A 26,968-nucleotide genomic window follows, 5' to 3' on the forward strand; every position below is an offset into this window, starting at 1 on the left:
TTGTTTTTAAGTGCTTTCGAGTTCCAGCACATAGCAACCCTAGGGTTTTCAAGATATAAGTAGTTCTAAAGAAGAATGCGGTTTTGCAATATGCAGATGACACAACCTTGCTTGCTAAAAGCAAAGAGGGCTTGAAGCATTTACTGTTGAAGATTAAAATAAACAAACAACTATATTCTTCAGTATGGATTACGCCTCAGTGCAAAGGAAAGAACAAGGCGGGCTGTTCACTTTATCCCGCGACATCCTGGGCCCTGGGTTCTCCACCCACGCAGTGACTGCGCTCTCTTGATGCAGCTTCCTCAGTCCAGCACAGCCCTTACCAGGAGAACCGGCAGGCGGGCAGGCTGGCCTTGGGAGCTGCGGGCGCCTGAGGCTTCAGCACTCCTTGGCTGAGCCTGCGCAGTCGCCAGGCTGAGCGCTTGCGGCTTGGCGCAGCAGGATGGTCTTGCTTCCTTGCTGCTTGGCGCTGCAGGCGGCTCTGGGAACAGGGACGTTGGACAATTCTGCACCAGGGTCTGTGGCCCATGATTGGGGCTCGGTGCTGCTAGCAGTACAGCAGACGGCCCTCCAACAGGACTAGGAGAGCATTAATCCCGACAAGAAGGCCGCCGGGACGCAGTCACAGGCTCGGGCCGGTCTGGCGGTACTGAAGGCGCAGAACTAGCCGGGTTCAGCACCGCAGTACATAGGCCTAAGACGTGACCGATTGCACCTCTTTAAGACTATTCTTGTAAATGATGAGCATGCCACTGTACCTCCGTGGGTTACTGTTGCTTGTTGTTAAGTGTTGTTGAGTCAGCCTCTAACTCATAGCGACGCTGTATAGGGTTTCCAAGGAGTGCCTGGTGGGTTTGAACTAACCACCTTGAAGTTGAGTCCGAGTTTATCATGCAGCACCATAATAGAATTCCTCCTTGAATTGTAGACATTAAACAAGCTACATTCATGTGGATGAAGCAGAAGAAAAGATTCAAAAGAGACCAGCTGAATCTTAACAAAGTGCTGAACTGCTCTGGCTTTTCATTCAGCTGTTACCTTAACTGCTGGTAGCTCTTTACTGAGTCACCACATACTGTGGACATGTCATTTGTATTAGAAGATGAAAAGCCAGTGACTGGTAATGAAATTCCATACTACCATAGCAACATTCATACATTTGTTGTTACTAGGCGCCATCGAGTTGGTACCAACGCATAGCGACTCTGCACAACAGAATAAAACACTGCCCAGTCCTCACAATCGTTGCTATGCTTGAGCCCATTGCTGTTGCCACTGTGCCAACCTATCTCATTGAGGGTCTTCTTTCTCTCTGACCTTCCAATTTACCATACATAATATCCTTCTCCAGGGACTGGTCTCTCTTGATAATCTGTCTGAAGCATTATGAGACACAAAGTTTGCCCATTCTGGCTTCCAAGGAACATTCTGACGGTACTTCTTCCTACACAGATGTTTGTTCTTTTGGCAGTTCATGGTACTTCTAATATTCTCCTCCAACACTACATACCTCAAATGCATCAATTCTTCTATGGTCTTCCTTCATCACTGTCCAACTTTCACATGCATATGAGGTTATTGAAAATACCATGGTTTGGGTCAGACACACCTTAGTCCTCAAGTTGATGTCTTTGCTCTTCAACACTTTAAAAAGGTCTTGTGCAATAGATTTGCCTAATGCAACATGTCATTTGATTTTTTGACTGATGCTTTCATGAGTTTTGATGGTTGATCAGTGCAAAATGAAGTCTTTGACAACTTCAATCTTTTCTCTATTTATATGGATGTTATTTATTAGTCCAATGGTGAAGATTTTTGTTTTCTTTACATTGAGATGCAACCCATACTGTGGTGTTTGATCTTGATCAGTAAATATTTTAAGTCCTCTTTGCTTTCAGTAAGCGAAATTGTATCATCTGCGTATTGCAAGTTGTTAATGAGTCTTCCTCCAATCCTGATGCCATGTTTTTCTTCATATAATCCAGATTCTCAGATTATTTGCTCAGCATATATATTGAATAAGTATAGTGAAAGAATATAACCCTGGCACATGCCTTTCTTAATTTTAAACCATTCAGTGTCCCCTTGTTCTATTGGAACAACTAACTGCCTCTTGATCTATGTACAGGTTCCTCATGAGCACAATTAAGTGGTCCAGAATACTCATACTTTGCAATGTTGTCCATAGCTTGTCATGATCCACACAATCAAAAGCCTTTGCATAGTCAATAAAGCACAGGCAAACATCTTTCTGATATTCTTTGCTTTCAGCTAAGATCCATCTGATGTCAGCATTGATATCCCTCATTCCATTTCCTCATCTGAATCCGTCTTATACCTCTGGAAGTACATTAGGAAAATGGAGGCTAAATATAAGCCTAAAGTGGTTTACTCAAAGAAACAACCAGACATCACTAACAGTATGAGGACTATCCTTGTGGACTTGTTACCTGAAGTAGGAGAAGAATATCAACTACAGAGTGAGACCCTATACTTGGCTGTGAACTACATTAATAGGTTATTTTTATCGATGTTTGAATTAAGAGGAAAACTTTGGCTTGTAGGCGTTGCTGCTATGCTGTTAGCCTCAAAGTTTGAAGAAACCTATCTTCCAGAAGTGGCAGGATTTTTGTACATTACAGATGACACCAATACCAAGAAGCAAGTTCTGAGAATGAAGTACTTAGTTTTGAAACTCCTTGTTTTTGACTTAGCAACACCATTAGTAAATCCTTTTCCTACGTAACACTTTCTGCTGCTATAGCCTGTAAACTGCCAAGTTGCAAGTTTAGCAACATGGTCTGCCAAAAGAACCAATAGATCCGTTTTGGAAGAAGTGCAGCCAGAGTGCTCCTTGGAGGCCAGGATGGCCAAATTTTGTGTCTCATACTTTGGACATAGTGTCAGGAGGGACCAGTCACTGAAGAAGACTATCATGTTTGGTAAGGTGGAGGGTCAGAGAAAAAGAGGAAGACCCCCAACGAGATGGATTGGCCAAGTAGCAGCATTGATGGACTCAAGCGTGGCAACAGTAGTGAGGTTGGCCCAGGATTGGGCAGTGTTTCGTTCTGCTGTGCATAGGGTCGCTATGGGTTGGTACCGACTCGATGGCACCTAACAACAACAACAACATGTTTGGTAGATGCTGACCCATAGCTAAAGTACTTGCATCAGTTATTGCTGGAGCAGCCCTTCATATAGCATCCTACAAAGTCACAAGCTAAAGCTGGGTAAGTCATTAGCACAAAAGACTGGATATACCCTGAAAAGTCCTAAGCCTTGTTCATGGACCTTCACCAGACCCACCTTAGAGGACCATAGCTTGCACTATGAATTAATAAGAGAAAAATACAAAAATCTCAAAGTAATCATGGTGTTTCTGTCTTCAACCTCCTAGAGACACTAAATGTGTAAAAGTGAAGAGACTGCCTTTGTTTCCTAAGAAGTAAATCACTTAAAGTATATGATGTCTGTACCTCTTAGGTTCTACTTTTACAATCATTTCTGAATACAGAAATGGTCTATTACAACTTATGCTTTTACTTTTTCAATGGTTTTAATTCATATATTTTTGTAAATGTAACCATCTTAGATGTTTGGCTAATTTGAAGTGGTATTATGAAACAAAGTATTAATGATGCCAACTGTCAGGAGAAGAAGAATTAATAAATTGATGTGGAAAAGATTTTTTTTAAAAAACCCTCACAACTGGACCAATAAACATCATGATAAATGCAGAAAAGATTGGCATTGTCACGGATTTCATTTTACTTGGATCTATAATCAATACCCATGGAAGCAGCAGTCAAGTAATCAAACGGTGATTTCTTGGGCAAATCTGCTGCAAGAGATCCCTTTAAAGCATTAAAAAGCAAAGAAGTCAGTTTGAGGACTGAGGTGCACCTGAGCAAGCCATGGTATTTTCAATGGCCACATACGTGTGTGAAAGCTGGACAATGAATAAGGAAGACCAGAGAAGAATTGAGGCATTTGAATTGTGGTGTTGACAAAGAATATTGAATATGCCTTGAACTGACAGAAGAGCTAACACTTCTGTCATGGAAAGAGTGTAGTCAAAATATTCCTTAAAAGTGAGGATGTAGAGATTTCATGTACTTTGGACATATTTATCAGGAGGGACCAGTTCCTGCAGAAGGATACCATGCTTGGTATAAAGTAAAGGGTCAGCAAAAATAGAGGAAGATGCCCAACGAGATGGATCGGCATAGTGGCTGTAACAATGGATTCAAACATAACAATTGTAAGGGAGATGTGGGACTGGGCAGTGCTTCCTCTGTTGTTGCTATAAATCAGAACTGACCCGACATTTTCTCTACTTGTAAATGAGCATGTGGTTAAAAATGGCCAATGCTGAGAGATTTTTCATGTTGTACAGATGTTAACCATATTATATTAGTGGCTAAACCAATTCAAGCTGGATTCAGAAGAGGCCGTGGAACAAGGGATATCATTGCTGATGTGCGATGGATCTTGGCTGAAAGCAGAGCATATCAGAAATATGTTTACCTGTGCTTTATTGACTACACAAAGGCTTTCGATTGTGTGGATCATGACAAGCTGTGGACAACATTGTGAAGTATGAGTATTCCAGAACACTTCATTGTGCTCATGAGGAATCTGTACCTGGACCAAAAGGCAGTTGTTTGAACAGAACATGGGAACACTGAATGGTTTAAAATTAAGAAAGGTGTGTGACAGGGTTGTATTCTTTCACATACTTATTCAACCTGTATGATGAGTAAATAATCCGAGAAGCTGGGTTATATGAAAAAAAAATGAGGCATCAGCATTGGAGGAAGACTCATTAACAACCTGCGATATGCAGATGATACAGCCTTGCTTGTTGAAAGTGAAGAGGACTTAAAATATATACTAATGAAGATCAAAGAGCACAGCCTTTGGTATGGATTGCATCTCAATGTAAAGAAAACAAAAATCCTCACCACTGGACCAATAAACAATATTTTTATCAACAGAGAAGCGATTGAAGTTGTCAAGGACTTCATTCTTCTTGGATCAACTATCTATGCTCATGGAAGCAACAGTCAAGAGATCAAAGGATGTATTGCATTAGGCAAATCTGCTGCACAAGACCTTTTTAAAGTGTTGAAGAGCAAAGATGTGAGCTTGAGGACTAAGGTGTGCCTGACCCAAGCCCTGGTATTTTCAATAACCTCATATGCATGTCAAAGCTGGAAAGTGAATAAGGAAGACCGTAGAAGAATTGATGCTTTTGAGTTATAGTGTTGGAGGAGAATATTGAAAGTGCCATGGGCTGCCAAAAGAACAAACAGATCCGTGTTGAAAGAAGTGCAGCCAGAGTGCTCCTTGGAGGCCAAGATGGCCAAACTTCATCTTTCATACTTTGGACATAGTGTCAGGAGAGACCAGTCAGTGGAGAAAGATATCATGTTTGGTAAGGTGGAGGGGCAGAGAAAAAGAGGAAGATCCTCAACAAGATGGATTGGCCAAGTGGCAGCATCGGTGATCTCAAGCATGGCAACAATGGTGAGGTTGGCCCAGGATCGGGCAGTGTTTCATTCTACTGTGCATAAGGTCTGTGTGGGTTGGTACAGATTCGATGGCACCTAACAACAACAAGCCAATTCTCAGAAAGTATCCCTAACCTCCCCCTAGAGAACTTTAGAGTACTCTGTGCTTCTATTTTAACAGATGTTCCAGACAACTCATGGTCAATTGAATTTTGTCACCTGGAGCCATCCTTTACAAAGGAGGTCAGCCCCTACAAAGGTGGTGAATTAAGATGCTGGCACCTGCAATTTTGTAGTTGTTAACCAATCAAAGACTCCAACTATATCCTTCTTACTTGCAGTTTTTTGCCTTTACTAACCTCTGTAACTCTGTAGCTTTTTGGAGCACTTTGTCCAAATTCTCCTGACTCTTTGTTTCCCTGTTTCATGAAACGCTTTTCTTTTTTCTGTAATAATACTTCCTTTAAAAAAAAAAAAAATTTAAACAGGCTCATGGCTCTTTCCACTATACTAGTATTATGTTGACCATTGTGTCTCTAAAAGCAAGCATGTTGTTGTTGTTAGGTGCCGCTTAGTAGATTCCAACCCATAGTGAGCCTATGTACAACAGAACGATATATTGTCTGGTGCTGTGCTAGCCTCACAATTGTTGTTCCGCTTGAGCCCATTGCTGCTGCCACTGTGCCAATCCATCTTGTTAAGGGTCTTGCTCTTTTTTGCTGACCTTCCATTTTACCAAGCACGATGTCCTTTCTCCAGGGACTGGTCCCTCCTGATGTGTCTGAAGTGTGAGAGATGAAGTTTTACCATCCTGGATTCCAAACAGCATTCTGGCTGTACTTCTTCCAACACAGATTTGTTTGTTCTCTGGCAGTCCATGTTAATTTTAATATTATTCTCCAACACCATAACTCAGGTTCCTCATGAGCACAATTAAGTATTCTGGAATACCCATTCTTTACAATGTTATCCATAGCTTGTCATGATCCACACAGTCAAAAGCCTTTGCATAGTCAATAAAGCACAGGTAAACGTCTTTCTCTGATTTCAGTCAAAATCCATCTGAGGTCAGTAATAATATCCCTTTCCACGTCGTCTTCTGAATCTGGCTTGAACCTCTGGCAGTTCCTTGTCAATGTACTGCTTCAGCCATTTTTAAATTATCTTTAGCAAAATTTTATTTTCATGTGATAGTCATGATAATGTCCAATGATTTCTGCATGCCATTGGTCACCTCTCTTTGGAATGGGAACAAATACAGATCTCTTCCAATCAGTTGGCCAGGTAGCTGTCTTCCAAATTCGAGTCTAGTGGAATGCCAAAACTGATCAATCCCCTTGTTAGGGTTCCATACCCTTTTTTGCATAAGCCCACCGCCACAAATGTGCATGTACCTTATTTGCATTATTAGCAAGCTATCCCAATTCCTTTGGTGGGTCACAAAGCACCTATTTGCCCAGTCTGCCCTGTCATTTGGTGAAAGTTATAAGACCATGGCAGAAAAATCCACTGCAACGCACCTGATAAATTCTAAGTGAGTGATGGAGAACAGGGGTAGGGAATATGTATCTGAAACACAGCATCCGTTTGACATCAGCAATGATATCTCTAGTTTCACGACCTCCTCTGAACTGGCTTGAACCTCAGGCAGTTCCCTGTCAATGTACTGTTGCAGTCGTTTTTTAATTACCTTCAGCAAAATTTTACTTGCATGTGGTATTAATGATATTGTCCAATGATTTCCAAATTTCGTTGGGTCACCTCTCAGTAAAGTGGAGATGGAGGAGCTGGACGGCTTGCGTGCATTTTACAAATGGAACTATAGACAGCAACCCTCGGCTCAAGATTTGCAATCGTTGTGGCAGCTCCTCAGACCACCAGGGGGAAGAATATCACCACTTCTCTCAACAACATGTAGCCGCGTGGAACTTTGGGAATTGTAGTCACTGCCTGGTAATGGACTTTCTTGCACAATGCACCTCGGGAGTTATAGTTCCTGACCGACAGGCGGGTAATGTTTTTGAGTCCGCATGTTGAGTTTTGAAACTACAACTACCAAGGGACAACGGGCTCCTGGACAGTTTTTCGTTTCCGTCGCATTAGACGGCTGATATCGAATCTGAGGGGTCAGCTCGACAGGGTAAGTTTGATTTGCAGAAAGTTCCTGTTCTGAGCCTAGTTGTTTGCAGATTTTTTTCGTATTCCAGCCAGATTTGAGACCTCTTCGTCTGTCAATCCCAGGAACTCTGTATCAATCTTTTGTTCTTTCCTTTTCAGACCCCTCCGCTATTCACCCACACCCTTCTTGTTGCTAAATGCCTTCCAGTCGTTTCTGACTCATAGCGACTCTGTGTAGGATATCCGAGGAGCGGCTGGTGGATTTGAACTTACAACCTCAGTTAGCAGTCTAGTGCTTATCTTAAGTGCCACACAGGACCCTCACCCCCACCCTTGTTGTTAAGTGCTGTCGAGTCGGTTCCGACTCATAGTTCCGACCCTTTAATAGGGTTTCCTAGGAGAACTGGTCGGTTTGAACAACTGACCTTGTGGTTAGCAGTCCAATGTTCATCCTACAGGACTCCCTTAACCCTCCTTGCGCTTTTTACTCCCGGCACCCTTGGAATCCACTCTGAGCTCTTGACCCAGGGTCCAACCCTCACAACTTCACCATGAGCCCCTAACCTATTCGGAGCCCCCAGAACTCCACATCTAGCCCTCAGTCTCCACATTATCATGGACCACCAGCCTTACTCTGGACCCTACCCCTACCTGGATCTCCCATTACCCACCCTGAGCTCCCAGCCCACCTCTCACACCTAGGCTTTATATATCTCACACCTTCTATGAGCTTCACTCTAAGCCTAGCTTTCCTGGTTTTCGTGCTGGTGGAAGATGGGTTCCTATTTAATCTTTGCAATACATGGAAGAGCCCTGGACTGTAGTCAGCTGACCTGGGTAATAGTCCAGATCTGCCTTTCGGTTTGTTAATCGGGCAGCTCATACTACCTCTCTGGGACCTCTGTCCTCATGTATATAATGGAGATGGCTGTTGTCCACATGTGTTTAGACTGTAGCTGTAGTGTGGAGCCAATAAGCCAATATTTGTAAGTGCTCTGCAATTTGCAAAGACTTCCAAAGCAAGAGAGATTATTTTCATTACATTTACTTACACTCTGGAACCTCCTTATCTTGGCTCCTTTTCTAGTTCTGGCACTTTGTTGCTTAAGCCCTTCATTTGAGTGCTTGGGTGTCTCCGTTCTCTAAAGGCAAGATGATATTTCCTCACTTCCTCCAGAGACCAAGGTTATTACTAATGAGCTTTAAACCCAGAGAGCTTTGTTTGAAAAGAAACACTAGAGAAATGCTGAGCTTGGACTCTGACCTGAAATAGCTGATAATGTAAAGTCTACATAGCTGGCAGAGGGGCAGCCACTGTTCAGTCCAGCAGGAGAAGGACAGCTTCATTGTGAGTCCTAACTATTCTCTATGGGCCTGTTTAGTCAACTCTGCCTTTGGTAGAGTGTCTCTGGCCAGAAGAGGCTGAGAGGAGTGGATCCATTTTGCCAAAGGGTTGAATCCATGCAAGGTGACAAAGACCTTGACTGGTTATGATATAAGAGGGACATGACTTTGTTAATTAATGACTAACATTTTATGAGCACTTAAAACCTACTCAAGTCTGGTGGCACAGTAGTTAGGGCTTGGTTGCTAACCAAAAGGCTGTTGGTTTGAACCTACCAGCTGCTCTAGGAGAGAAAAATGTAGTATTCAGATTGTCACCAAAGCCTTTCTTATTCTACATATAAGCTTACTTCTAGATAAATAAAATTAAATTTAAAAAACAGATAAAAGAATAATTGATAGAGTTTAAATCAAAGTCTAACAAAGGAATACTTATTGAGTCCCTACTATGTGAAAAGCATCAGAATAGATAGTTTGGTCTTCAACCCACTGCCACTGAGGCTATCCTAATTCATAGTGACCCTATACAGAGTTTCTGAGATTGTGACTCTTAATGGGAGCAGGCAGCCTCATCTTCCTCCTACAAAGTGGCTGGTGAATTTGAACTGCTGACCTTTCAGTTAGCAGCCCGGCGCCTAATTTACAGACTACCAGGGTTCCTTAAGCCTACAAGGAAAGATTAAACTCAGTCTTTACCCTTGGAGTATGTCTGAAAAAATAAGTGTATAAGCAGTTAAATAGCTTAAGTGTGTTGTTAAGTGCCGTCGAGTCGGTTCCAACTCTTAGCAACCCTGTGTATGTTTTCTGAGGAGTGGCTGGTAGGTTTGAACCATTGACCTTGCGATTAGCTGTCCAGTGCTGATCCTATAGTGCCCCACCAGCATAAGAGTAAATAGCATTCACTTGGTCAATTAATTATTGAGACCAGCTGTCAGGCGACCAGTGGTGGCTCAGTGAGAGAATTCCCACCTTCCATGTGGGAGGCACAGGTTCGAGTCCAGTCACTACATTTTGTGCACAGTCAGCACACATCTGCTAGTGGATACCTGAATGTTTCTGTCATGCTCAGCCGGGTTCCAGTAGAGCTTTCAGACCAAGATAGCTAAGGAAGAAAGGCCTGACGGTTCTGAGAATCGGCCAGTGTAAACCTACAATAGTCCAGTCCGAACCAGTTATGTAGATGAATCAGGATCAGACAGGCTCTTGCTCATTGGTTCATGAACAAGACACTTGCAACATATGCAGAGCACTACATTAAGCCCAAAAGAAGCCCTGGTGGTGCAACAGCTAAGTGCTTGGTAGTTCAAACCTCTCTCTGGTTCTGTAAGAGAAAGACTTGGCAGTCTACTTCTGTAGAGATTATAGCCGAGCATACCATATAGAACAATTCTACTCTGTCACATGGGGTTGCTAGGAGTAGGAATTGACGCAGTGACTCCCACCAACGTCATCAGCCTTAAGACTAGTGACTAGTAGGAACTTGCTTCTGAGTGGCCATGGCGGTTAAACCATTGCCATTGAGACCATTCTGACTCACTGTTTGTTAGATGCCATCAAATCAGCTCTGACTCATAGCAACTTTATGCACAACATAACGAAATATTGCCCAGTCTTGCACCATCCTCACAGTTGTTACTCTCGAGCCCGTTGTTACACTTCTGCCAATGTGTCAGTCTGTTTCGTTGGGGGGGCTTCCTCTTTCTTGCCAACCCTCCACTTTACCAAGCATGATGTCCTTCTCCAAGGACTGGTCCCTCCTGATAGCATGTCCGAAATATGAGAAAGAAAGTCTTACCATCCTGGCTTCTAAGGAGCATTCTGGCTGTACTCCCTTCACGGATTTGTTTGTTATTCTGGCAGTCCACGGTGCTTTTAATATTCTTCTTCAATACCATAATTCAAATGCATCAATTCTACTACAATATTCCTTATTCATTGTCCAACTTTCACATGCCAATGAGCAATTGAAAATACCATGGCTTGGGTCAGGTGCACCTTAGTCTTCAAACTGACAGTTTTGCTCGTAAACACTCTGAAGAGGTCTTGTGCAGCAGATTTGCCTGGTGCAATATGTTGCATGATTTCTTGACTGCTGCTTCCTCATGAGTGATGAAGGATCCAAGCAAAAGAAGTCTTCGACAACTTCAATATTTTCTCCGTTTATCGTAATGTTATTTATTAATCCATTTGTGAGGAGTTTTGTTTTCCTTACATTGAGTTGCAATCCATTATAAAGGCTGTGGTCATTGATTTTCATCAGTAACTATTTTAAGTCCTCTTCTCTGTCAGCAGGCAAGGTTGTATTACATGCATATCACAGGTTGTTAATGACTTTTCCTCCATCCCTAATGCCACGTTATTCTTCATACAACTGAGTTTCTTGGATTATTTGCACAGCATACAGATTAAGTATGGCGAAAAGATACATCACTGGCATACACCTTTCCTGATTTTAAAACAGTTTGAACAACTGCCTCTTGGTCTATGTATAAGTTCCACGTGAGCACAATTAACTGTCCTGGAATACCCATTCTTCATGATGTCGCCCATAGTTTGTCATGATCTACACATTCAAAAGCCTTTACATATTCAATAAAGCACATGTAAATAGTCGTTCTCTTCTGAATCTGGCTTGAATTTATGGCAGTTCTGTTGATGTGCTGTTGCAATCTTTTTTTATCTTAAGCAAAATTTTATTTGCATGTGATATTAATGATACTGTTCGATGATTTCCACATTGGTCACTGTCTTTGGAATGGGCACAAATGAGGATCTCTTTCATTTGCTTTGCCAGATAGCTGTCTTCCAAATTTCTTAACATAGATGAGTGAGCATCTCCAGTGCTGAATCAATTAATTGAAAGATTTCAATTTGTATTCTGTCAATTCTTGGAGGCCTTGTTTTTCGCCAACGCGAAAGTGCTTCTTAATCTTCTTCCTTCAGGACCATTGGTCCTTCAGTACCATTGCTACCTCTTCAAATGGTTGAACATATCTTTTTAGTACAGTAATCTATTCCAATCCATCGTTTTTTGATGTTTTCTGCATCATTTAATATTTTGCCCAAGTTGTTGTTAGTATAGGGTTCCTGTATAGGGTTTCCAAGACTTTAAATCTTTGCAAGAGCAAAAAGCTTTGTTTTTCTCCCACAAAGCGGCTTGTGGGCTCAAACTGCCAACCTGGTGGTTCCCCGAGGTTTGAGTGTTTTTCTTCAGTTCTTTCAATTTTGGAATTACTAAGTATGTTCTTCCCTTTGGGTTTTCTACCTCTAGGTCTTTGCCCATTTCATTAGAATACTTTGTCTTTTTGAGTCGCCCATTGAAATTTTATCTTTAATCCTTTTACTTGCTCATTTTGATCTTTTCTGTCTTTCCTGTCTTTTATCTTTTCGTTTTCTTCCTGTGTGATGTTGTTCTTAATGTCGTCCCACAACTCTTCTGGTCTTCGGTCATTACTGTCTCATGCACCAAATCTGTTCTTGAGATGGTCTTTAAATTCAGGTTTAATATATTCAAGGTTATATTTTGTCTCCAGTGGAGTTTTTAAAATTTTCTTCAGCTTCAGGCTGAACTTACATATGAGCAGTTGATGGTCGGTTCTGCAATCTGCCTCTGGCCTTGTTTTGGCTGATAATATTGAGCTTTTCCACCATTTCTCCCAACAGTTGTAGTCAGTTTGATTCCTGTGCATTCCATCTGGTGAAGTCCATGTGTATAGTCGCTTTTCATGTTGTTTTAAAAAGGTATTTGCCGTGAATAAATTATTGTGGTTGTTGTGAAGTGCCTTCGAGTCAATTCCGACCCATAGTGACCCTGTATAGGGTTTACAAGGAGCAGCTGGTAAGCTTGAACCACCAACCTTACAGTTCAAATGACTTTGCAGTCTGACGCATTAGCCCACAGCGCCACATATATCATGCAACCCCCAGCATCATTTCTGCCACCAAGGCCATATTTTCCAAGTACTTATCCCACCTCTTTGTTTCCAACTTTTGCATTGCAGTCACCTGTAATTGTTAATGCAACTTAAGTGCAGTTTGATCAATTTCAGACTGCAGAAGTTGGTACAGTTCTGACTCATAGTTAGCCTAAAGGACAGAGTAGAACTGCACATAGGGTTTCCAAGGTTGTAAATGTTCACGGAATCTGACTGCCACAACTGTCTCCTGTGGAGTGGCTAGTGGCTTTGAACCACTGACCTTTCAGTTAGTAGCAGAGTACTTTAACCACTGCATCACCAGCTTTTCAGTGAAATCAAAGTTAATATTTCATCATGATGAAAATGATAGACCAGAACATAATATGTACTCAATAAATGTGTTTGTTACATGCCCACGTTTCTAAATAAGTCTTGTCTACTGTCTGAACAAAAGACTGTCAGACTTGCTGATCAGAAGCACCTGAGAAGCTTTTTAAAAGTGGCTCCTAACCTTTATCCTAGAGCTCTGTGAATGGGGGCCCCAGATTCTTTAAAGTTTGCAAGGTGAATGTGATGATAGGTTGAGGAACCTCTGATTTCGGTTCTGCTGACCATTGATTATAAGCATGGTACTGATTGAAAATTGCTAGAATAAGTACTAATCCAAGAACTGACCTAAGTGGCGTGTGGTTAGTTAGCAGAGGAGGGGTACAGATAGCACTCAGACTTGAGAGGAGGGCAAGTTGGTTGGAGGGACTAGAGTTTTCCTGGACCTAAATGGATAGGGTAAGGAGCCCTCCTAGCATAGTGGGTTACGCATTGGGCTGCTAACCACAAGGTCAGCAGTTTGAATCTATCTATCAGCAGTTCTGTGGGAGAAAGATGAGGCTTTCTGCTCTCTGAAAGATTTATAGCCTTGGAAACCATATACAGGGTCACTGTGGGTCAGAACCGTCTCAAAGGCACATCATCACCACCAATAGATAGATGGGTTCAGGTAGGTTGAAAGAAGGGTGAGGAAGCTCCTAGGCAGACACAGCCGTGAGTTATTTGGGTTGGTTTCCTTGGAAAATTCCATGATGCTAGAAACGTGTGTGGATGTCTCTTAGGCAAAATCTGTAAGTCATGGATTTTTCCATCTCTCCTAGCCTCCTTAGTCATCAGCCATTGTGAGCCCAGGGAGCGCAGAGTCATTTTCATGTTAGCCTCACTCTGGCCAGTTAGCTTTAGTTTTTATTTATTTGCAAACTTACTTGAGTTGGTGAGCCTCCCAGTGTGTTCCACTACTTTGGTTTTGGCTGTTTTCATCTCACATATACTGATTCCTGTTCCATGCGCTGTCTGTGCAGGGCGAGACAAAAATCAATCAAATGCTGGTACTTCCTGGATGCTTCCTGAAAGCCAGCATTGCACTCGAATTTTTATTTCCTGTTAGTTTTTTATTATATGTTCAGAAGAACAAGCCTCTGTGTATAAGTATTTTCAGTGGTTCTGTAATGATTTGTAATAGCTTTAACTGTTAGGATGCATCTTTGTTCAGTAGCACTTCTCAGAACCCCTGTGGTATTTTATCTGACCCTCTGCTTAATGACTGTTAAACCTCACAGTTGATGTGTGTCCTGTGCCCCTAGCCTTGTGTTTTCCTGTGTGCACACCCTCAGTCCCTCGAGGGAAAGGGCCAGGGTCTGAGACTAAGCAGCATAGACCCAGTTTCCTTCCAGCTGCTTCAAGAGCTTAAACTTCTCTTGTTAAAAGAACTGGATTTGCTTCAGAAACAAAACGAAGTCAAATCTATAGTAAAAAGAAAACCACTCATTATCTTCCAAAGTTAAATAGAATGACGTCTGGGTTATTGGTTGCTAGGGAGTTCCCACTGGACCAGACAATTGGAAGGTGGTCATCAGAAATGTGTGTACTATATTTCTTGCTTGTGGCCTTGAGCAGCTTACTTACCCTCTCAGGACCTTGGTTTCGTTCTCAGTATTGTGCATGTTTATACTGGAGGGAGACGAGAACTGGCGGTGTTGATGTAAATAATCTCTGTGGTCTCTTCTTGCCCAGACATGCTTTAACTTTTACTCTGATTGCTCCCAAAACATCTTAAAGCAGAATAATGTGGTGATTAAGAATATTGGCAAGCCACCATAATATTTCGATTGTGTGGATCATGCTAAGCTATGGACAACATTGAGAAGTATGAGTATTCCAGAACACTTAATTGTACTTCTGAGGAATCTGTACCTGGACCAAGAAGCAGTTGTTCGAACAGAGCATGGGAACACTGAATGTTTTAAAATTGGGAAAGGTGTGCGACAAGGTTGTGTTCTTTCACCATACTTATTCAACCTGTATGCTGAGCAAATAATACGAGAAGCTGGGTTCTATGAAGAAAAAACGTGGCGTCAGGATTGGAGGAAAACTCATTAACAACATGCGATATGCAGATGATACAACTTTGCTTGCTGAAAATGAAGAGGACTTGAAACATTTACTGATGAAGAGCAAAGAACACAGCCTTCGGTATGGGTTGCATCTCAATGTGAGAAAACATCCTCACCACTGGACCAATAAAAAACATTCTTATCAATGGAGAAAAGATTGAAGTTGTCAAGGACTTCATTCTTCTTGGATCAACTATCAACACTCGCGGAAGCAGCAGTCAAGAGATCAGACGACGTATTGCATTGGGCAAATCTGCTGCACAAGACCTTTTTAAAGTGTTGAAGAGCAGAGATGTCAGCTTGAAGACTAAGGTGCGCCTGACCCAATCCATGGTATTTTCAATAACTTCAAATGGATGCGAAAGCTGGACAGTGAATAAGGAAGACCGTAGAAGAATTGATGCCTTTGAGTTGTGGTGTTGGAGGAGAATACTAAAAGTGCCATGGTCTGCCAAAAGAACCAATAGATCTATTTTGGAAGAAATGCAGCCAGAGTGCTCCTTGGAGGCCAAGATGGCTAAGCTTCGTCTCTCATACTTTGGACATATTGTCAGGAGAGAACAGTCACTGGAGAAGGATGTCATGCTGGGTAAGATGGAGGGTCAGAGAAAAAGAGGAAGACCCCCAACGAGATGGATCAGCCAGGTGGCATCATTGATGGTGTCAAGTGTGGCAGCGGTGGTGGGGTTGGCTCAGAATCGGACATTGTTTCGTTCTGCTGTGCATGGGGTCGCTATGAGTCAGTTCTTACTCGATGGCACCTGACAACAACAACAACAACAACCATAATATAAATAAAAAAGAAAAGAAAAAAAAAATGGACCCAAGACTTAGTGTGTCAATTTAGATGCTTTTGGTTGCAAGAAAAAAACAACTCAGTTGATTTCAACAAAACAAAGCATTAGTTCATGTATTTAGAAAATTTAAGAGTGGGTCAGCTTTGGCTATGGTCTAACTGAATTCAGAGACTGTCAGTGTCCTCAGTGACTTCATTTATCTGTGATGCTCCCAGTTCTGCCATCCTCCATGGTAGCTTCTCCGTCAAGAGAGCAAAATAGTTGAAATAGTCCAAGGCCTTACATCTGCGCATCACACCAGTTGAAAGCAAGACAGAACTTTTCTCCCCTGTACTATCAAACTAAGGTCTTGGCCTTTATTCTGGACTGGTTTCTGTTAGGAGTCCTGGTGTGGCGCTCTGGGCTAATGCATCAGACTGCAAAGTCGTTTGAACTGCAAGGTTGGTGGTTCAAGCTTACCAGCTGCTCCTTGGAAACCGTATATAGGGTCGCTATGGGTCGGAATCGACTCGATGGCACTTAACAACAACAGCAAGTTTCTGTTATGTGCCCACTCTTTATTCAAACTATGACCAAGAGATGCCAAAGAGATGCTCAAGTCAGTATAGGCTGAACCCTAGAGATTAGGGACACATCAGCCAAATCCAAATCACATGGCTATTAAACCAGATAGGCTAGCTGCTGAGGAGTTTGACTGTGTTGCCTGCGGATGTAAGTCACACTGGCCATTATCTGATTCTAACTCTGCTAGTTGTGCAATCTTGGGTAAATTGCATAACTTTATCGAATATCAGTTTCCTCATCTGCAAAAAATGAGAGAATAATATATATCTCAGAACACTGTTGTGGGGGTTAAATGAAATAATATATGAAAATTACGTTAAATATCCCTGGTGGTACAGTGGCTAAGCAATAGTCTGCCAACTCAAAGGTAAGCAGTTCAAACCCACCTGCCACTCCGAGGGGAAAAGATGTGATAGTTTGATTCTGTCCAAATATACAGCCTTGGAAACCTACAGGGCAGTTCTACTCTGTCTCCTAGGGTCATTGTGGGTCAGAATTGATTGGACAGCAATGTGTTTTAGGGTTAAGAAAAAGCACTTAGTATAGTTCCTGATACAGAGTAAGTTTTCAATAATGATGCAGATGACGGAGTTGGTGATGATGAAATTAAAGAGGAGCAGGGAGTAATGACATTAGCTCCAATTTAGGAAGCAGCTAAGTTGTTGTAATGTTATTTAACTGCAGGTGGGCATACCGACACATTGAAGGCTACCCACATCAGACTTTTCCCTACCTGCCCTTCCTCACTTTTTGCCCTTATATTCTTTACTGTCTGAAAATGCTTACTTTCATCTCCCCTGCCTCTTTAAATCTTACTCATCTTTCAAGGCCCTGCCAAGTAGCCTTCCCTAGCTATTCTTGCACATTTTTACAGTGTTTCCCTCAGAGCTCATAGGTCAGTGACTTTTGTAACTGAGTTTCCCCATGAGCAGAATCAGTAATGGTTAAGAGTTCAGTTTCTGGGGTTAGAGAGACCTGGGTTTGTTACTTATCTGTGTAACTCGGGGAAGTTATTCAACATCTGTATGCTTAAGTTTCTCCATTTGTAAAATAGGGCCTACCAGTAGCACCTACCTCAACGTTGTGAGATAATTAAATAAGGTAATGTATGTCAAGAGTACAGTGCTGGTGCAGAATAAATAAAAATCATAGGAGCAAATTCTGTTTTATAGTCTGTGTCCCTGGGCTGGGCACATGAGTACTGAGCAGACTCAGCACTAATGGGTCTTAAGAAGTACAGAAGCTCTTTCTCCTCTCCACAATCACCCTACAAACAAAAGAAAGAAGAAAGTAGCTTCTAAACTTTGTCAGAGTCAAGTAGATAATGTACAAAGAGATTTAAAGAGTGACTGGCAAGGAGGACAGGGTGAGTAGAATGGCAGGTGGCTCATGTGAGCAACAGGAAGTTAAGAGGAAATCAGCAAGGGGCTGTTCTGTGTTCCACCCTCCAGCCATCACATTCAGCACTTCTCAAGTCGGCGTTTGATGAAATGGGAATCAACCAGTCAGTGGGCTTTCCACCTGTGACAGGACCCCACCTTGTGGGCTGCGGGGATGTGATGGAGGGTCAGAGTCGCCAGGTAAGTGTCTCCTGCTCAGTCCCTGTCTATTTCCCATGGCTTCCACCTGCACCGTGACTGATTGCTAATAATAAGTCTGGCTGTGCAATCCCAGATGAGGGAAACGGAATCAGAGCTGCTCTAGGCTTGTTTATAAAGCCCAAGTGATTCCACCTGTCAGCCCCCAGGTCCGTCTTCCCTGACCTTTTTCCTTCTCTTTCTCATAAACACCTTCAGTCTACAGAGATAGTGGAGTTGTGGAGCTCCCATCTCCAAGGCCAGTCTCCAACCCTCTCACCTTACTTGAGGGCAGATCCTGGAGAGGTGTGTTTGATCTCATCCTAAGTATGAGAGTCTGTGAGAGGAAGAACAGTGGGCCCTGCACCCTTGGCCTTAGACTCCCTACACTGAGTGGGAAGACAGTTGCTTTTCTCCTCGCTTGCCTCCATCTGTTTACCCCGCCTTTTTATGGCATCTGAGTCCTCCCTCGTCAGCTCCCAGGTCTTTCTCTGCTGGCCCTTGGACGTCCCCCTGTCCCTTCTTGTGCTTTCCTATAACCGGTCACCTACTCCCATGTGAGATGAGTATGCTGCTGCTTTCCTAGGGCCAACCTGGAGTTGTGGCCAGGGTCCGCCACCAGTCCAACTCCAGGCAACACACTCAGGCTAACCTCTAGTCCCAGAGCCCCTCTAGGCCTGGGCTCAGGGCAACCTTTAAACCTTTGGAGGTTCCAAGCACTGAAAATACTTTGGTGCCCCCAGATATACGAATTCAAAATATAGTTGGATATTAGAAATACCAGAAGACTTACATACATGTTGGATACAAAATTTGCTTCTTTCTGGAATTTTTTAATGCAAATTTTGGATCTGTTCATTGAACCCAAAGTCCCCCCTATTTTGGTGCCCTGCCTTTTTGCTAGTATCCCAACACCTGCCTGCTTAGCCTGGCTGCTGGGAAACTGGGCGGTGCCTGGACTTTCTGCTCTCTCTCAGCAGCTGCCCTATTCTTTCCTGCAGGGGAGCTTCTTTCGACTCTTCTACCCCTGCCAAGAGGCAGAAGAGACCCTGGAGCAGCCCCTGTGGATCCCCCGCTATGAATACTACACTGGCCTGGCCGATTACCTGCAGTTTAATAAGCGCTGGGGCGGGTTGCTGTTCAACATGACTATGGGTAAGAGCTGACCTGACCCTGGAGTCTTTTCCACGTGTTTAGTTGTGTTCCGAGGCATACACACAACACCTTACAGTTTGCCTTGTTTAGAAGAGGGCATTGTCCTGGCCTTTGTAATGGGGTATTCATTTGCTCAGTGGAGAGTGGGAGAGAATTATGTACATAATTGTATAGAGACATAAGAGCTTGGGTTTTATGGTTAAACTGTCCTGGGTTCAAATACAGACTTAATAGTTTATTAGCTGTCGGCTTTGGGCAAGTTATACTTAGCCTGTGCTAGGCTTGCCTTTCTCATCTGGTAAATGCCTACTTTCCAGGGCTACTGTGGGATATATGTAAAGCAGTCTAGTGCAGTGCTTGACATAAACCATGTTCTGTAAGAATCCCCAGTCAGTGCCACATAGTGTGTGGATCCAAGAAACATTCTTAGCTGTCAAGGAGCTTACAGTCTGCTACAGTTCTCCCCCCTTTTGGGTAGGGTCACACTGAATGCGCCAGCTCCCCAGAAGATCCCACTCCTAGGAGCTCTACTTGCTGCTTTAGCCTGTCAGGGATTTACCCCATGGCTCCTGCCCCCTAAAGAAGAAAGAGTATGACTGACTGCCTTGGGATGCCCAGCAGGCAACAGTGCTTCTCTAGAGGAAAGGAGAATGGGCCTTCCCTAATCTTGTACCCAGGCTGCTTAGGGTTATCCCGAGGTTCTAACCCCTATGTCTCTGCTAGGATCTTGTCGCCTGCCTGTCAACTGGAATGGCCCCTTTAAGACAAAGGACTCTGGATACCCCTTGATCATCTTCTCCCATGGTCTGGGAGCCTTCAGGTAAGAGCTTCACTCCCCCAGACCTTGTCATAGCCCTTGCCTAGTATCAGCTGCTGAGTCTCAAAGGACAGAAAAATAGACATTTCCACTTGCTAGCTGTCTTATCTACCATGTGCTTTGTTCCACAGTATTGGGGTCACCTTCTCTATGCTTCCTTCATCTCTTCTCCCAGCTTCATAGCCTTCTTCACTTCTTGTGCCCCAGCATTTATATCAATATGTACTTTTAGCTTTCTTCCTATATGTTGTTGTTGTTAAGTGCTGTTGAGTCGTAGCAACCCTGTATAGTGTTTCCAAGAAGCAACTGGTGGGTTTGAACTGCCGACCTTGTGGTTCACAGTCTAGTGCTGATCCTACAGTGCCACACAAGGATCCTTTCTTCCAACCCATAGCAACCTTGTATAGGGTTTCTGAGGAGTGGCTGGTGGGTTTGAACCACCGACCTTGCAGATCAAACTTCTTTCCATATAGCAGCCCAAAAGTACTAGTGACTACTGTATACAGGCACTGGTATAGCACTGAATAAGATGGACTCATTCTTTATACTCATGGAGTTAGCGGTCTAACCTCCAAATCCTCACCTTACCATTTGTAGTCTGTGTGAGCTTGGGAAAGTTTTTATAATTCTCTGAGTGTAGGTTTCATCATCTGTCAAATGTGGAGGCTGCTCTCGCAAGGCTGTTGATGAGGATTCAATTAGATTGGCACTTGGTATGTTTACACATTTCTCTCCATGGAGGACCTTGGTGACGGTGAACTGCAAGATATATTTCACAGACTGCAGGAAACTTTGGCCTGAGTTTTATCATTCAGTATTCATTCAGAAGTCTTTCTGTGAATTCTTAATTCTACATGTTGGTGTATTATATTATTTCATTTCTACAGTACATGTGTTCCTGTATAAGCTGGTGAATGTTCTCAATATTGGTTTGTCCGTCGATGTATGTGAAGCCTGGTTATGTCCAAGTGATCCACAACTATTCCTTCCTTCTTACACCTCAAACCATTGTCGACACTGTCGCCAGAGAGCTCTCTTTCAAAACCAAATATGATCTTGTCATTTCCAGACAGTGCTTCCCATGTAATGTTGTTAAGTGCCATCGATCAGTTCCAACTCATAGCACCCTGTATAGCATTTCCTAGGAGTGGCTGGTGAGTTTGAACTGCAGACCTATGGTTAGCAGTCCAGTGCTTACCCTGCTGTGCCACACTAGGACTCCTCCCATATAATAGGTGCTTAATAAATACTTGTTGAATGAATGAATGTCACTCTCTTACTTAAAACTTTTTAATGGCTCTTTGAACTTAATCCTCACACTGTAGGATAAGTACTGGACTCTAACCACAGTCAATGGTTCAAACCCACCACTTGCTCCTTGGAAACCCTATCCTGGGTCACTTTGAGTTGGAACTAACTCGACAGCACTTAACAACAACAACAACCCAGAAGCAGATCCAAGATAAATGTTTCCAGCCTTACTTCTTGCTACTTGCCTGCCTCCAGCTTGCCAGACAAGCTGACCATCTTTCACTTACTTAAAGACACTTTGTAATTTCCTGCTTCCATGTTTTTAATCAATGCCGTACTTTGTGGCTGTTCCTTTTGCTGGAATATTTGCTGTTTAGTGCCTCTCTTTCTCATTCTCCTTTTCCGTCTTTGCCTCCACATTTTAGTTTATATGTCGCATCCATACCCATCCTGAGTCCCAAGATAAATTTTCCAGGAATGTGATCTTATAAGACATAATTGTCCTTCATTTCCATAACTGTAATGATTTACTTGGAGTCCTGGTGTGGTGCTGTGAGCTAATGCAGCAGACTGCAAAGTCATTTGAACTGCAAGGTCAGTGGTTCAAGCTCACCAACTGCTCCTTGGAAACCCTATACAGGGTTGCTGTGGGTCGGAAATGATTCAGTGGCACTTAACAACAATAACAGTGATTTAATTATTTGTATAATTCTTCAATGTCTATCTTTCTGACTATATTTTAAGCTCCATAAGGCAGAACCCATGTCTGTCTTACATCTCTCCCAGTGTCTAGACTAGTGCTGGCAAGTTGTCATTTCTCAACAGACGTGTACTGGACAAATTAAAGAGTGAATACAGAGGTCATATTTACTAAGTTCTCATTGGCTACAGCTGCTCTGTCCAGCATAGTAGCCTCCAGTCATACGTGGCTGTTGAGCACTTAAAATGTGACTTGTCCAAGTTGAGATGTGCTATAAATGTAAACTATACATCAAACTTAAAGACTTCTTGAGGAAAACAACCCGTAAATATTCATGATTTAAAATCTTTGATTATCTATTAAAATGGTATTAATGCTATTTAATGGTTTCCACACTCTGTTGGGTCACCTCTCTTTGGAATGAGCACAGATATGGATCTCGTCAACTCAGTTGGCTAGGTAGCTGTCTTCCAAATTTTTTGTCATAGATGAGTGAGTACCTCCAGTGCTGTATCAGTGTGCTAAAAGATTTCAATTTGTATTCCATCAATTCCCTGGGCCTTCTTTTTTGCCAATGTCTTCAGTGCATCTTGGACTTCTTCCTTCAGTACCATAGGTTCTTGATCATATGCTACCTTTGGAAATGGTTGAACATCGACCATATCTTTGTGGTACAGTGATTCTGTGTGTACCTTCCATTTTCTTTTGATGCTTTCTGTAGCTTCAGTATTTTAAGTTGAGGCTTGAATGTTTTTTCTTTAGTTCTTTTAACTTGAAAAATGATAGTTCTTCCCTTTTGGTTTTCCAACTCCAGGTCTCTGCACATTACATTATAATACTTGACTTTGTCTTCTTGAACTACCTTTAAATTTTTCTGGTAAGCTCTTTGATTTCCTTGTTTCTTCCATTTGCTTTGGCATCTCTACCCTGGAAAGCAAGTTTCAGACCTTCTACTGACATCCATTTTGGTCTTTTCCTTCTTTCCTGTTTTTTAGTGACCTTTTGCTTTCTTCCTGTATGATTATTTTGATGTCATCCCACAACTCTTTTGGGTTTGGGTCATTAGTACCTAATGCATCAAATCTGTTCTTGGGATGGTCTCTAAATTCAGGTGGAATATATTCAAGGTCATAGTTTGGCTTTCTTGGACTTGTTATAATTTTCTTCAGCTTCAACCTGAACCTTACATATGAGCAATTGGTGTTCTGTTCCAGAACTGGCCTTGGCCTTGTTCTGATGATTTTTCACTTTTCCACCATCTTTTCTCACATGTGTAGTCAGTTTGATTTCTGTGTATTCCATCTGTTTAGGTCCATGTGTATAGTTGCTTTTTATGTTGTTTGAAAAAGGTATTTGCAATGAATAAGTAATTGGTCTTACAAAATTCTATCATGGGATCTCTAGCATAGTTCCTATCACCAAGGCCATATTTTCTAGCTATTGATCCTTCCTCTTTGTTTCCAACCTTTGCATTCCAATCTCTAGTAGTTATAAATACATACTGATTACATGTTTGACCAGTTTCACACTCAAGACATTGATTGTTGATATGTGCCGTGGAGTCGGTTACAACTCATAGCGACCCTGCATAGGGTTTCCGAGGCTGTAAATCTTTACCAGAGCAGAAAGCCTCATCTTTCTCCCGCGGAACAGCTGTTCATTTCAAACTGCTGACTATGAGATTAACAGCTCAATCCATAACCACTACGCTACCAGAGCTCCTTCAAGAAGTTGATAGACATCTTCAATTTCATCATTACTGCCTTTAATTGTTGTTAAGTTTGAATAATAGTGGTTTTAGCTAGTCTTGCTTGTAGGCATACAGATGTTATGTTTAATGTTCTTTTTAATGTTGAATGCAATACTATCCTTCTTGAAGTTGTTTTTCCCAGCATTGTTGTAACTGCCACCTTGTGGTTCAAATCTACCTTGCAGTCTTGTACTTATCCTGCAGTGCCACACCATAGTAAACCATATAATTGTCAGATTCAAAATGGCCAACAGCAGCCCATTTCAGTTCACTAATGCCTAAGATTGGAGTCCTGATGTGGCACTGCAGGATGATGCACTGGACTGCAAGGTCGGTTGGACCACAAGGTCAGCAGTTGAAACCCACCAGCTGCTCCTCAGAACCCCTATACACAGTCACTGTGAGTTGGAACCAACTTTATGGCACTTAACAACAATATTGTTGTTGTTGATATGTGCCATGACGTCGGTTCTGACTCATAGCGACCCTGTACAGGGTTTCCGAGGCTATAAATCTTTACGGGAGCAGAAAGCTTCACAACAATATAAAATATACTTAATTTTTCTACAAACTTTTTGAAGACCTTTTTGTTTGTATGTGTGTGTGTGTGTGTGTGTGTGTGTGCGCACATTGTTGTCAATTGCCGTCGAGTTGATTCCAACCCATAGCAACCCTGTATAAGGTTTCCAAGGAGCAGCTGGTGAGCTTGAACCTCTGATCTTGCAGTTCAAACAGCTTTGCAGTCTGGCACATTAACCCACAGTGTCACATACATACATATAATTTTTTTTTTTTTTCCTGCAAAGTTGGAAAACAAACAAAAGATCCACATGATAAATCACAGTTGGGTTGCATATTAGGATATTAGTCAGGGTCACTGTAAGCCACAACTTATTTGGGAGACAAAACAGGTAGATAAACCAAAATCCACTGCCATAGGGTCAATTCCAACACATAGCAGTTCTATAGGACAGAGTAGAACTGATCCTTTGAGTTTTCAGAGACTATCAATCTTTACAGAAGCAGACAGCTTTATTTTTCTTCTACAGTGAAAATGGGTTTGAACTGCCAACCTTATGGTTAGCAGCCCAGTGCTTACCTCACTACACCATCAGGACTTCTTATACAAATATATTGTTAAGTACTGTCAAGATATATAGTCCTGGTGCACTGAGAATAAACACTGGAGCACAAGGTCGATTTAAACCGCAAGGTCAGTGGTTCAAACTCACTAACCACTCCTCAGAAACCCTACACAGGGTCGCTATGAATCAGAACCAACAGCACTTAACTACTGTCAAGATATAGTCAATTAAAATGCAATTGTAGAAGTGGCCAAATCACATTTCAGAAGAAAAGATGAGTCATTGTTTCTATGGAGTTGGAAAGCACAGTGGATTCATTTTACAAGTGCTTCCAGAGTTGGGTATGTGGAGGGGGGGCGTGGAGAGAGAAGACCTGGAGTCTTGGTTGAGAGAAGGGAATGATGAGTAGAGAAACCCACCTTAACCCTTGTTAAGGTGCACTCCCCACCCCCGAAACTCCCTTGGTTCAACCATTTGATTTTTTGAAGTAGTGGCTAGAGCAGATCATGGTTGGAATGGGGGCTAAGGTTGGGCCATTGTTTTGAGCACTTCTTTCTGTTCCTTCCTGAATATTCTAGGACGTTGTATTCAGCTTTCTGCATGGAGCTGGCTTCCCGTGGCTTTGTGGTGGCTGTGCCTGAGCACAGGTGAGGGATGATAGTCATAATGACCTATCATGGATTGGGTCCCTGCCGTGAGCTAGGACATTGGCTAGTCACTTATTGGTAACTATTTCTGATCCTCTCAATAATCATGCAAAGGTAGGTATTATTTCCATTTAAAAGGTAAATAAACCAAGGTTCAAAGCATGCCCAAATATGATACAGCTCACTTGGATTCAATCCTGGGTTTGTCTCTACTATATCATACATGTCCCAAATTCTCCTCTGCTGATCAAAGGATGATTCAGGGTGTCTTGTTAAGAAAAAAATAAAGCTCAAGAGTGTCTTTTGGCTTCACTCTGATGGCATGTATATTTCAGGGACCAGTCAGCTGCAGCCACCTATTTTTGCAAGAAGGCTCCTGAAGAGAACCAGACCACCAGTGAGTCACTGGAGGAAGAATGGATCCCGTATCAACAAGTTGGGGAAGGGCAGAAGGTATTCCATTTTCGGAATTCCCAGGTAGGCTTGTGCCATTTGTTGTTGTTGTTGTTTAGTGCCGTTGAGTTGGCTCCAATCCATAGCGACCCTGTATAGAGTTTCCGAGGAACAGTTGGTGAGCTTGAACCACCGACCTTGCAGTTCAAACAGCTTTGCAGTCTGGTGCATTAACCCACAGCGCCATACCAGGAGTCCTTGTGCCATTTAGGAAGGGAGAATTAATGAAACTACCCTTCCTGTGTTGCATTCACTAAGTGAGATTTTAAGCTTACCCTCTCTCAATCATAGTGGGCCTGAACTTGCCACATAATAGAGGAGAAATGGGGTATTTGTCAGGATTTTTTTGGTAACAAGTCATAGAAACCCCACTTTGTTTTGCTTAAGCAGAAAAGGGAGTTGATTGACTCATACAAGCAGGCTGAAGGAAAGGAAAAAACACTGGCACTAGACTCAAATGCCATTCAAGCTTATTTTCTGTTTCTCTGCTTTGTCCCTTCTGCTAGTCGGCCTCATCTGCAAACTGGCTTACATTATGAGGTTAGAGTCACAGCTCTCAACAGATACGAGCTTACATATTTTCAATCTTACCTTCTGATAAAATCGAGTATATTTTTTGGGGTGGTCTTCCATCCCCTATCCTGCTCCAAGCTGCAGTTTGAAAAATCCTGGGATGGTCTCTAGGGCTGGAGAAAAGTACAGGGAACCCTGTTCTGACCATTCCAGAAATCTGATATATATTGAATACCTCTTTTTTTTTTTTTTCATTATTATTGCTTTTTATTATTAATATCTCTATAAATTCAATATCTTCATTTCCTTTGGGGAACATTGGAAAT

The 26,968-nt window shown here is 42.4% G+C and overlaps 1 protein-coding gene and 1 pseudogene across 1 annotated transcript in view; both read left to right on the plus strand.

Annotated features, from left to right (window-relative positions):
- The first annotated feature begins 442 nt into the window (after positions 1 to 442).
- LOC102838818 lies at positions 443 to 8,226 on the plus strand (annotated as a pseudogene).
- Positions 8,227 to 18,183: 9,957 nt separating this feature from the next.
- The window catches only part of PAFAH2 (platelet-activating factor acetylhydrolase 2, 40kDa), a 33,968-nt gene continuing 25,183 nt past the window's right edge, over positions 18,184 to 26,968 (plus strand). Inside the window, exons 1-5 of the mRNA XM_006862274.1 lie at positions 18,184 to 18,274; positions 19,273 to 19,426; positions 20,150 to 20,246; positions 25,608 to 25,676; positions 26,012 to 26,153. Of these exons, the coding sequence (XP_006862336.1) occupies positions 18,185 to 18,274; positions 19,273 to 19,426; positions 20,150 to 20,246; positions 25,608 to 25,676; positions 26,012 to 26,153 (552 nt within the window). The 5' untranslated portion in view covers position 18,184. The remainder of the gene's footprint in view (positions 18,275 to 19,272; positions 19,427 to 20,149; positions 20,247 to 25,607; positions 25,677 to 26,011; positions 26,154 to 26,968) is intronic.

The sequence above is a fragment of the Chrysochloris asiatica genome, unplaced genomic scaffold (genome assembly GCF_000296735.1).
Source record: "Chrysochloris asiatica unplaced genomic scaffold, ChrAsi1.0 scaffold00047, whole genome shotgun sequence".
NCBI lineage: Eukaryota > Metazoa > Chordata > Mammalia > Afrosoricida > Chrysochloridae > Chrysochloris > Chrysochloris asiatica.